This window comes from Chenopodium album, chromosome 3 (assembly GCF_948465745.1).
Source record: "Chenopodium album chromosome 3, dcCheAlbu1.1, whole genome shotgun sequence".
Taxonomy (NCBI): Eukaryota; Viridiplantae; Streptophyta; class Magnoliopsida; order Caryophyllales; family Amaranthaceae; genus Chenopodium; species Chenopodium album.
The window spans coordinates 30,471,147-30,482,848 of record NC_137836.1 but is presented as its reverse complement, the minus strand read 5'-3'; the positions used below and the strand labels follow the sequence as shown (position 1 = coordinate 30,482,848).

Sequence of the window (11,702 nt, the reverse complement as noted above, 5' to 3'; positions counted from 1 at the left end):
TCTAGAGGAGGGCCTATTATTGATTTATCGTTCCTAATGCGATTAGGATTGATTATAGTCTTCTAGAAGGTTCTTTTGAATCCTAATTTGATTTGCATTGATAAATTGACTTTTAGGATTAGAATAAAAGAAGTGTTTATAAGGAAAATACAGTTTTACCCTCTTGTATGTTTAAATTTTATCAAAATAAGAAAACGTGTGGAAATCTGATTGCAGTGCCATATGACACGTCTGTCGCCTAGCGAAAGACGCGTGTTTGGCGACAGCGTCGTGTTTTATTCTTTTCAAAACCCTGATTCATTTTTTATCATATCTGGTTTATTTTCTTTATAAATAGCATCCTAAAACCTCCAATTTTAATCACCAATTCTCCATCTAATTCTCATTAACTCTCATAAAGAAATTCTTGATATTCTCTCTCTCTCTCTCTTTTCTAAACTAGCCTTTTCACAAACAAAATTCCGCATTCACAAGATTTAGACACACCTAGCAAAGTTCGAAGTTGCCTTCGCCTTAGACGTGAAAGGTTTGATTTCTGAGGGTTTGGTCCCAAATCTCTCTTTCAATTATTTAATTTAATTGTTTGTTTTATATTTTCCTTGAAGTTACTAACGTGTGTATTTTGTTATAAGAAAGAGATACGAGGCATCCAAGTAAGTTATTTTATAGTTTAATTAATATTATGATATAGAAATCATGATTAGATTGTTATTTTGATTCCTAGAATCATGTTAGGATGCTATTCTTAGTATGATGTTTAGGGTGACAACAATAAGTTTCTTAAATCAATTGTGATTTCTATGATGCTTCCTTTTTTCTTTCCTAATATCATGTTAGTATCATGTTAGGGCTAAATCTTTGATTTTTGTTATTTAGTGACATGATAGGGTTTGTTATTAATCTTATTAGTATCATGCCTAGGATCTCGCTATTATTATGCTTTAACATGATGGTGATTATTTTGTTGATTCATGATTATGTTAATTATGATTATTATTATGATTATTTTTAAAATTGTTATGATTATTATATTGCTTGATATATGTTATTGCTTGATCACACCTTTTATGCATGTTTAAAGGGAATTGGTACTTGTAATCACGCTTAATAAGATAATTAATAATCTTGTTTAGGATTAATATGATTATAATTCAAGTGATCGCCAATAAAAGTTTTGTTGTGCATTAATATTCAACCAACATAGATAAACAGGTTTAGGGTTAACCTAATGATTTTATGTTAGTTAGAAAGCATACATGAATACGAGAAGAATAAAGTAGAGGCCTATTATTAGGGCAGGTATAATCTCTTTTAGGTTGGATTTTTACCTTCATCCCCAAACTTCCAGTCATGGTTCAAGACTTATTGGAGTTAACAATCTCCTGGATCGTTAAGGGGTTTAACCTTCACCCTGTGAACGGTTTACAAGTTCCTAAAACTTGTTGGCGACACTTTTGCTCTAGCTTCCTTCCCTTTGGACGCCACCATGCTTAAGTGTATGATCACAGTGGGGTTCAAGTTTGGGGTAATGCTTGAAATATTCCCTACAGTAGGGCAAATGAGCAAGGAAGCTAACCCCAGATAGGGAAGGCCCCTACTGAATCTATGAAGAAGTAAGAGGCTGCACCTAATGCCTGGAAACACCAAACGACAGGAAGCTACCTAGAACATGGAATGTAGATAACTTAAAGAAGTATTCACTAGTAGAAAAAACATTATGGGAAGCGGTTCAAACCCCTAAATGGGAAGCGGTTCTGAACCGCATGGGTTTAGGGGGCTTGCCAATTGCCATGTAAATGGCAAGCGGTTCAGAACCGCTTCCCATTTGGGGGGAATGGCAAGCGGTTTGGCGCCAAAACCGCTTCCCATTTGTATTTTTTTTTAATTTTATTTTAATATATATAATAATTAATAATAATAATATTATTAGTGACCTGTTTTGATATGCACATTAATCCTGTTTTTAAAAAATTATTATTATTAATATTATTATTAATTAATATTATTAATTAATATTAATTATTAATAATAATTAATTAAAAATATTACAAATTTTGGAATAATAATAATTCAATAACAATAAAATGCATAATAATAATAACATATATAAAACTCATAAATAATGTATAGTACTAATTACAAATAAGTAATATAATGTACATATGGATTTACGTACTACTAAAAATAAAAAAAGATATGGTAACTAAATATTAATTGTTCATAAAAAAAAAAAAAAATCAATCTAATTCATTATCTAACTACCACATATATATTATATATTCTACCTAGATGCCATCAAATGTCACAAAAAAAGCCCACATATCGCCAATTTCATCAACTTCTTCCTTTGTCAAAGGGCCTTCCCTTTGAATCTTACAAACCTTTGAAAAGAAAAAAAATACCAAACATTAAACATCATTCATATATTACATAAAATTCAAACTAATAATTAAAAAATAATAATATATATATATGTTAAATATTTCAAACATCATTCTAACTTGCCCGATTTAGCATTCAACGAACTAAGTTTTAGGACGGCTTTTACCAATTTGCCCGTTTTCTTCATTTCTTATCTAATGAGCTATTTATCTATCATAACATGTCAATTACAACTAGTCTTAGGTGTCTAATGTTTGAAATCATAGCAAATTTGCATTCTTCTAATTTTTAGGACGGCTTTTACCAAAAATCGCCTATTTCACTACTACGTTGCCCGTTTTCTACATTTCTTATCTAATGAGCTATTTATATATCATAACATGTCAATTACAACTAGTCCGAGGTGTCTAATGTTTGAAATCATAACAAATTAGCATTCTTCTAAGTTTTAGGACGACTTTTACCAAAAATCGCCTATTTGGCTTCTAACTTGCACGATTTCTACATTTCTTATCTAATGAGCAATTTATTTATCATAAAATGTCAATTATAATTAGTCTTAGGTGTCTAATGTTTGAAATCATAGGAAATTAGCATTCTACTAAGTTTTAGGACGGCTTTAACCAAAATCGCCTATTTCACTACTACTTTGCCCGATTTCTACATTTCTTATCTAATGAGAAATTTCTTTATCATAACATGTCAATTATAACTAGTCTTAGGTGTCTAATGTTTGAAATCATAGCAAATTAGCATTCTACTAAGTTTTAGGACGGCTTTTACCCGAAATCGCCTATTTCACCACTACTTTGCCCGTTTTCTACATTTCTTATCTAATGAGCTATTTATCTATCATAACATGTCAATTACAACAAGTCTTAGGTGTCTAATGTTTGAAATCATAGCAAATTAGCATTCTTTTAATTTTTAGGACGGCTTTTACCAAAAATCGCATATTTCACTACTACTTTGCCCGTTTTCTACATTTCTTATCTAATGAGCTATTTATCTATCATAACATGTCAATTACAACTAGTCTTAAGTGTCTAATGTTTTAAATCATAGCAAAAGATCATTTTACTCAGTTTTAGGACGACATATACCCAAAATCGCCTATTCCACTTCTACTTGCCCATTTTTTACATTTTTTTCCGTTTGGAATTTTTTTTCACAAACATTGCCCATAATACACTAACAATGCAAGTACGCAAAAATTACACAAAATTGCATAAATGGCTCGGTTTCTTGAACGGATGCTGCCTGGGCTGCTGCAGGAGCTGCCTTGGCAGCTGCCTGGTGGCTTCTGCAGCTGCCTGTGCAGCTCCCTGGTGGCTGCTGCTGCAGCTGCCAGGTGGCTGCTGCGGCTGCCTGTGCAGCTGCCTAGGCTGCTGCTGCGGCTGCGTGGCAGCTGTTGCAGTTTGGTGGCCGGTTGCTTGCAGCTGCCTGGCATAACCCGAGGATGTTGCCTCAGGTGCTGTAGTTGCCTCGGGTGGTCACTTTCCCAATGTCTACATTTCTTACCTAATGAGCAATTTCTTTATCATAACATGTCAATTATAACTAGTCTTAGGTGTCTAATGTTTGAAATCATTGCAAATTAGCATTCTACTAAGTTTTAGGACGACTTTTACCCGAAATCGCCTATTTCACTACTACGTTGCCCGATTTCTACATTTCTTATCTAATGAGCTATTTCTTTATCATAACATGTCAATTATAACTAATCTTAGGTGTCTAATGTATGAAATCATAGCAAGTTAGCATTCAACTAAGTTTTAGGACGACTTTTTCCCAAAATCGCCTATTTCACTACTACTTTGCCCGATTTCTACATTTCTTATCTAATGAGCTATTTCTTTATCATAACATGTCAATTATAACTAATATTAGGTTTCTAATGTTTGAAATCATAGAAAATTAGCATTCAACTAAGTTTTAGGACGGTTTTTACCCAAAATCGCCTATTTCACTACTACTTTGCCCGTTTTCTACATTTCTTATCTAATGAGCTATTTCTTTATCATAACATGTCAATTACAACTTGTCTTAGGTGTCTAATGTTTGCAATCATAGCAAATTATCATTATACTTAGTTTTAGGACGACTTTTACCCGAAATCGAACCGGAAAAAAGTAAAAACAAGTACCTCCTCAATGTGTTGGGCTTCAGTGCACCTATTGACTATGTCATGCATAAACCTCATCACGTAGAGGGCACTGTCAACGCCGTTGTCTTGTTGCGCACACTAAAATGACACAAATTTAAAATAGTCATGCTATGATAAAACTCAAGGCAATTTTATTAAATAAATCAATATATCAAGGCTTTACCTTCGCATATTTCCACGTGGGACCCGCAACCGAACGACAATTCAACTTCTTCATAACACTTCAAAAAAAAAAAAAAACAAACGATTTAGGAACATAGCCACTCAATCACTTAGGTGATGATACAAAACAATATATAGGAAGCGGTATGTACCTATTCAATAGGTTATTCACTAGCAACTTCCTTGGTGGCCATATACGAGCCGAGTCAAAGTAGTAGATTGTGTTATTGGAAACACAAATCACCATAAGGCTGCAATGTATATTATAGTAAATATCAATCCATCAATTGTTATGCGTGAACATCTATACTTAACAAACAAATTAAGAGTGACATATTTAAACTTACTCCTCAAAACAAGGGGCTAATAAGAACTTGTTTCCCGCACGCATTGATTCTCTAATACCCCACTCAAGGTAATCTATCACATCACGAGGGTTATGCAAGCATTTGGTTACGGAGGTCTGCTCGGGGCATAACCACCCAACTACTGCTTCACCATCGGGTTTACTAGCAAGGAGTTCCTGTAGTGACCTTCAAGAAAGTAATGTGTGCAAGTAATTACTAGTTGCATTGTTTTGGTACGAAAATATCAAAAATACAATATGTTTAGAAATAGTCTCGTTAATTTACCTCATGAATGTTTGAATGATGGAAATGTTAAGCATGGAACCGGTTAGAAATTCTGTCACATCCTCTCTAGAAATGTATGCGATAGAATCCTCATCATAATGGAACAATGCCTTAGGCAAGTTCACTTGAATAGGTGTACCCGTAGGCAACTCACTAACACGGCTGTGAAGAAAAGTACATGCTTTCGAAAGCGACCTAAGGACTTTGGATTCTATTAGTGGAGTACATGAAGCTCTCGAACTCTTCTTCGACACTTGTCCTTGTTCCATCTTCGGAGGACCTTCTTCCTTGGATTTTTGCTTCTCCACCTTCTTCCTTTTAGCGGACTGAATTTCCATAGTAATCTAGTAGCATAAAAAAACATGGTCATTGCACAAAGCACATGTTAATCTAGTTACATACAAGTAGTTATATACAAGAGTTATATACAAGTATTGTTTACTAACCCCTCCTACCAACCTCAACCGATCACGTGGCCATTGCACAAAGCTCCCGGTCGCGTCACGCAGCTTAAAAAAATCATATTCCTCTCTAGACACCGGTAGTGGTAAGTCCTCAAACCCAGCAACTATAGAATCGATCCCGACCGAGATGTAATGGGTGCTAGTATTAGACTTAAAATGCACCTTGTCAAAAGGTTATGCACTACCATACCCCACCAACTGCAACTGTCCACCGATTGTTTCCCCGGGGTGAAGAAGCTCACAAGGCGTCTCTTCCTACATATTTGGTTAGGAGTTAGGACATAAGTTAAGAAATAATAAACGAAAGCCTAACATAAGAAAAGCTGATTACGTAGTGAAGTTCACCTTAACATCTGAGAAAGGTTCAGGCATCAGATTTGCTCTCTTCAGTGACTCTGCATCCATAGGACTTGGTTCCTGCAAAAGTAAAATAATTAAACATGCAAACGACCTCATTAGACGAACTTCATATGACGTAATTTGTCCTTGTACTAAAATTACCTCTCTCTCAACTATTGGATTGTCCTCGGGGCCTCCTGGGTGACTACATGAGTCTACTAGGGTACTCGAGGGAAATGGCAAAGGCGGCAAGTTCATGTGCTTCAGAATGGCATTGAATTGACTTTGCATCTGTTCTTGCAGCTCCGCGCGTATCTCCGCCTTAATTGATTCCTTTTCCTTCTCATCAATCCGATGTGGCGAATTAACACTTGATCTGCTTTTTGCTGATTTGGTGTATTCTGAACCCATCACCATCTCCCACCCTAGTTGTTTCCCGCCAAAACCAATTACTCGCCCAGGGTGGTATGGTTTTCCCAAAGCTAAGGTGAAAGGATCATGTTCGATGCTTGGAGTCAGCTTGCCTTCAATCACTTCCGAAGTATGCTCGAGCTTTAACAATACAAAAATTTATCAGATCTAAGTACAATGTACTTGACAAGGAAATATAATTAATAAGTAGAAAAATTTGCTTACAAGTGCATCTGCTACTACTTTCTTATCCGGTTGCATGACATACTTGCCGGTTTCCTTGTCCATCCCATGCATAGCACACCACCAGTCGATTGCATGATTAACCAAAGTTGTGACAGTAAACAAGCAAAGCATGTTGTTAGTCATCAGTAATGGCAATCAATTCAAAGGCACGATGAAAGACAAACACTTACCCAACTTCTTTGGTTTCATAACAAATTCACATATAATCCTCTAAACAATTCATATATTTAGTTCATATTACATGCTTATACGTTGAGAATACAAAAAAATAAAACAGTTCCCGAAATAAACAAAGTTGTTGGAGCATAAGATATTTAGTAAATAAAACACGCATTAATAAAAGTACCTCATTCATGTATTCCCTCATTGTGGTCAGATCGAATATAAGTAGCATCATCATCTACATCAGTTGCTACATCAAGTGTAGGAGCAGTGAAAGGGGGAGAATCATCAAATGCATCATATTCTTCCTCGTCCTCAACCTCTCCAACCCCTAAAATTCTCCTTTTGCCAGCTAGGACGATGGACCATCTTGGATCGGACGGGTCAGTTACATAAAACACTTGCTTAGCTTGAGATGCAAGGATGAATGGTTCAAGACTATCCCGCAAGTGGCCAAGATCTACAAGAGTTAAGTCATCATTTCTCACGTTGCGCCTATTATTATCGACCCATTTACACTTGAATAGACCAACCTTGAAGTCACGGTAATCTAGTTCCCATATTTCCTGAATTCGTCCATAGTATGATAATAGTGCGTCAACTGGTGATGTATCCTTCGCACTTGCAAACTCTCTTGATGAAGCCACAAGAGTGACACCACTATTTTGAGTCGATGATTATTTCTGATCCCGACTTTCAGTCCAAAATGTGTACCCATTTATATCATATCCCTCAAATGAATGAACATCTTCCTTTGGACCATAAGCTAGCCACTTTATTGTATCAGACACAGTCTCATCCAATTGATACATCACACGATCATGGAACCACTTCACAAACATCTTATTATGCAACTGCGTTAGTGCTCTTTCCCCTTTTGATGGATATTCAACACGCAAACTATCCATGTGCTCTTCTAAATATGGGTGAACCTCCGCAATATGATGAAGCACAAATAAGTGAGCTTGCATGATTTGATCTCGAGCAGCCCAGATCCTTTTTCACCCGATTGTGCCATGACCATCAAGTCTCCCTTCATGTTAGGATGTAGGAAGCCCAATAAGTTCGGCAATGGCAACATACTCTGCCACGAAATTCCCAATCTCCTCGGACACAATTCCTTGTATCATACTGCCTTCCGGATGGGCTGGATTTCTTACTTTATCTTGCAGTGTACCCATGTGTCGTTCAAAAGGGTAGCACCACCTCATAAATACTGGACCGCACAACTTAATCTCACAAACCAAATGCAGAATCAAATGCAACATTATGTCAAAAAGTGAAGGTGGGAAAAACATCTCAAATTTGCACAAAATTACCACAACAGTCGCCTGGAGAGCATCAAGTGTAAAGGGATCAAGAACTTTGCTGCAGATAGTATTGAAAAACCCACAGAGGCTTGTTATAACTTCTCTCACGTGCTTTGGTAAAATTCCACGAAGTGTAATCGGTAGGAAAACTTGCATCATCATGTGACAATCATGGGATTTCATACTTGTCAACTTCAATTCTCCATTTAAGGAAACAAACCTTTTCACGTTTGACGAGAACCCAGAAGGAAGCTTAATGTCATACAAACAAGCACAAAACCTCCGTTTTTCTTCCTTTGATAATGTGTAGCAAGCTGGAGGTAAATACACCTTTTGGTTTTTTCCTTTTCCATCACCTTTCTTCTTTGCGATACCCGTGGCCTTTTCCTTGCGCTTCTCCTTACGGTTTTGACCACCATCTTCGTTTCCCTTTTCCTTAACCTTCGCCATCCTTACCTTAGCTTGAACCCACAACTCCGGACGAACACCCCACTCTTGCAAATCTAACCGCGCATTCTTGCCATCCTTCGTTTTTCCAGGAATGTTCATAATTGTCCCCAGAATTGCATCACAAACATTCTTCTCTATATGCATCACATCGAGACAATGTCTAACATCATGTTCTTTCCAGTACTCAAGCTTCCAAAATATTGATTCCTTTTTAAAGAGAGCGTGTGGGTCAATTGGTTTCGTTGTTTTACCAAAAACACATGGAATACCCTTCACTCTCTCATAAACCTCCTTTCCACTCAATGGCCTAGGCGCAACCCGCTCCTCAACTTTCCCATCGAAGGCCTTTTTCTGCTTACGATACGGATGATCGCGCCTAAGAAATCTTCGGGTCCTCACGTACACATCTTTTCCATAGTGGTCCAGGTACACGTTCGGTGTGTCATCAATACAAATGGGACATGCTTTATTCCCTTTGTTCCTGTACCCGGACAAATTGTCATATGCAGGAAAATCATTGATGGTCCACATAAGGGCAGCACACAAAAGAAACATCTCGTTCTTATGGGCATCATAAACGGTAACACCTTCGTCCCACATCTTTCTCAAATCATCAATAAGGGGCTCAAGGTAAACATCAATGTCGTTTCCAGGTTGCCTTGGCCCCGTTATCAAAAGTGAAAGCATTATATATTTCCGTTTCATACACAACCACGGAGGCAAGTTGTAAATCACTAAAAGTACCGGCCATGTGCTGTGTTTAGTACTAAGAGTGACAAATGGATTCATACCGTTCGTGCACAACCCAAGCCTTAAATTTCTGGCTTCACCACCAAATGCCCTAAACTTCATATCGATGTTCTTCCATTGTGGAGAGTCAGCAGGATGCTTCAACAAACCATTTTTCTTTCTTCCCTCAGCATGCCATCTCAGGTTCTTGGCGTCTTTTGGTATTGAAAATAGACGCTTTAACCTTGGAATAATAGGAAGATACCACAACACCTTGGCAGGAGGTCCTTTACTACCAGCATTGCAGCTTGATCGCTTGTAACGCGACTTACCGCAACGTGGACACTCCTCCAACTCTTCATATTCATTTCGATACAGAACACAGTCATTAGGACATGCATGTATCTTTTTATACTCCAAACCAAATGGACACATTAGTTTCTTTGCATAATAATAGGAATTAGGAAGTTCATTCCCATCTGGCAACATATCACATAACGCAGTCAACAAAGAAGTAAAACTAGTGTCACTCTAGTTATGCTTAGACTTAATGTTAAATAGTGTAAGCACGGCTGAGAGTTTTGTGTATTTTTTGGACCCGGGATACAAAGGCTTTTTGGCAGCCTCTGATAATGACTCAAATACATCAGGTCGGTCACCAAATTCACCTTCAACATCACGCATCATCTCATCCAAGTGATCATCCCCACCACCATCCTCGGTGTCATCCCCTTCACCACCATCATCACTCCCATTTTCTTCTTCAACATGAATCTCGACACTTTCAACATGCGTCTCATTGCCAACAACATTCTCCCTATACGATCCCTTCTCACCATGCCAAACCCAAACATGATATTGAGGCCTAAACCCATGACATTGTACATGAGCCATGATGGTATCCACACTATTGACCCTTATGACATTATTACAATTGACACAAGGACAATAAAGGTAATTGACACCCGTTCTAAGCTGATACTGTGAAGCACTCTTGCAAAACTCTTGAACCCCATTAAAAAATTTCAATGTATCACGTCTACCATACATCCAACCGCGATCCATTGACGCTTTATATTGCCTTTAAACATACCAACACATTTCAAACAATGATAAATGTAACATATGTTATGTAATCAAATTACATAGCATATATATCATCCATATATCGTAAAAATGAATTCTCCCAAAAGGTCCTTATCACTCCAACCTAACCCATCCTTGAACGTCTAATCTCACTAGTGAATGTATGTTAACTTTTCAATTTTAAGGAAAATCCGGCAGCATTTCCCCCCAGCTCTCCAAGTACACGATGTAGGTAATAACTTACCTACATATGTACCCAGAGAACATGGTGAGAAAATGAGAAGCCTGGATATTCCTTAAAAACGAAAAAGAGACATACATTCACTACCTAAGTGAGATTAAATGTCCAAGAACAGTCCCAACTGGGGACTATTCAAGACTTTCTCCTATTGAGAAAGACTCGAACGGGTATCTAGGCAAATGATGATGCAAGCATTCAATTATTATTTGCATTTATTTGACAATCAACAATAAACAAGTTCATTCATTTAAATAGGGCTAATAATTAAATTAACATACATACAAAATCAAATTAAGTTTACTTATATATATATATATCAATCCATTATATTCATACATTGCAATTTACTAACCACATTTAACAAACTATAATGTTAACTAATATATATTCTATTCATAAATTTCATTCAAAGCTACTCAAATTCAAACAATATATATATACATATGAAACTTGGATTAACTACTTGAAACCCTAACTTGAAATTTTGGAATACCAAACAATTAATACTAATTAATACATACGAAACTAAAATTTAGCAAGAACTCACCCTAATTTGAGAGTGAGAAAGACAAAGATTGAAGATTGAAGAATGCGTGCTTGGGCTCGGTTGAACAACACCCTCGAACATGCACCACCGCCAAACACCGACAGCCTCGAGCAACCACGAGCAGCAGCTTCGACCCACCACCACCAGCAGCCTCGACCCACCACCAGAAGCAGCCTCGACCCACGACCCACGACCCCCAAACGCAGCTTCAATTAATAGCCAAAAAAAAAAAATTGAATATGAATGGAGTGGTGGTGGTGGTGGCCGAAATCTGAAGAAGTGAGAAGAGAGGTGAGGACGAGGGAGACAGAGAGGAGGAGTGAAGGCGGGAGATAGAGAGGAGGAGTGAAGTGAGAACGAAGAAGTGAAGTGCG

At 37.2% G+C, this 11,702-nt stretch overlaps 1 protein-coding gene across 3 annotated transcripts; it reads right to left on the bottom strand.

The window, feature by feature from the left end:
* Window positions 1–2,085: 2,085 nt before the first annotated feature.
* Window positions 2,086–9,943, bottom strand: LOC145623925 (uncharacterized). 3 transcript variants are annotated; one of them, XM_081676843.1, is made up of 10 exons: window positions 6,783–8,003; window positions 6,309–6,698; window positions 6,153–6,224; window positions 5,790–6,062; window positions 5,344–5,687; window positions 5,059–5,244; window positions 4,864–4,962; window positions 4,713–4,770; window positions 4,529–4,627; window positions 2,086–2,381 (listed from the first exon to the last, which is right to left on the bottom strand). In XM_081676843.1, the coding sequence occupies exons 5-10, from the start codon at window positions 5,679–5,681 to the stop codon at window positions 2,286–2,288; spliced, it is 876 nt and encodes a 291-aa protein (XP_081532969.1). In that variant the 5' UTR covers window positions 5,682–5,687; window positions 5,790–6,062; window positions 6,153–6,224; window positions 6,309–6,698; window positions 6,783–8,003; the 3' UTR covers window positions 2,086–2,285. The 3 variants fall into 3 exon arrangements, 2 of the variants coding, with proteins under 2 accessions (XP_081532969.1, XP_081532970.1); XM_081676844.1 differs by having other exon boundaries at window positions 5,803–6,062; XR_014110307.1 differs by lacking the exons at window positions 2,086–2,381; window positions 4,529–4,627; window positions 4,713–4,770; ... (1 more) ...; window positions 5,059–5,244; window positions 5,344–5,687 and having other exon boundaries at window positions 5,796–6,062; window positions 6,783–9,943.
* Between the last annotated feature and the right edge of the window lie 1,759 nt (window positions 9,944–11,702).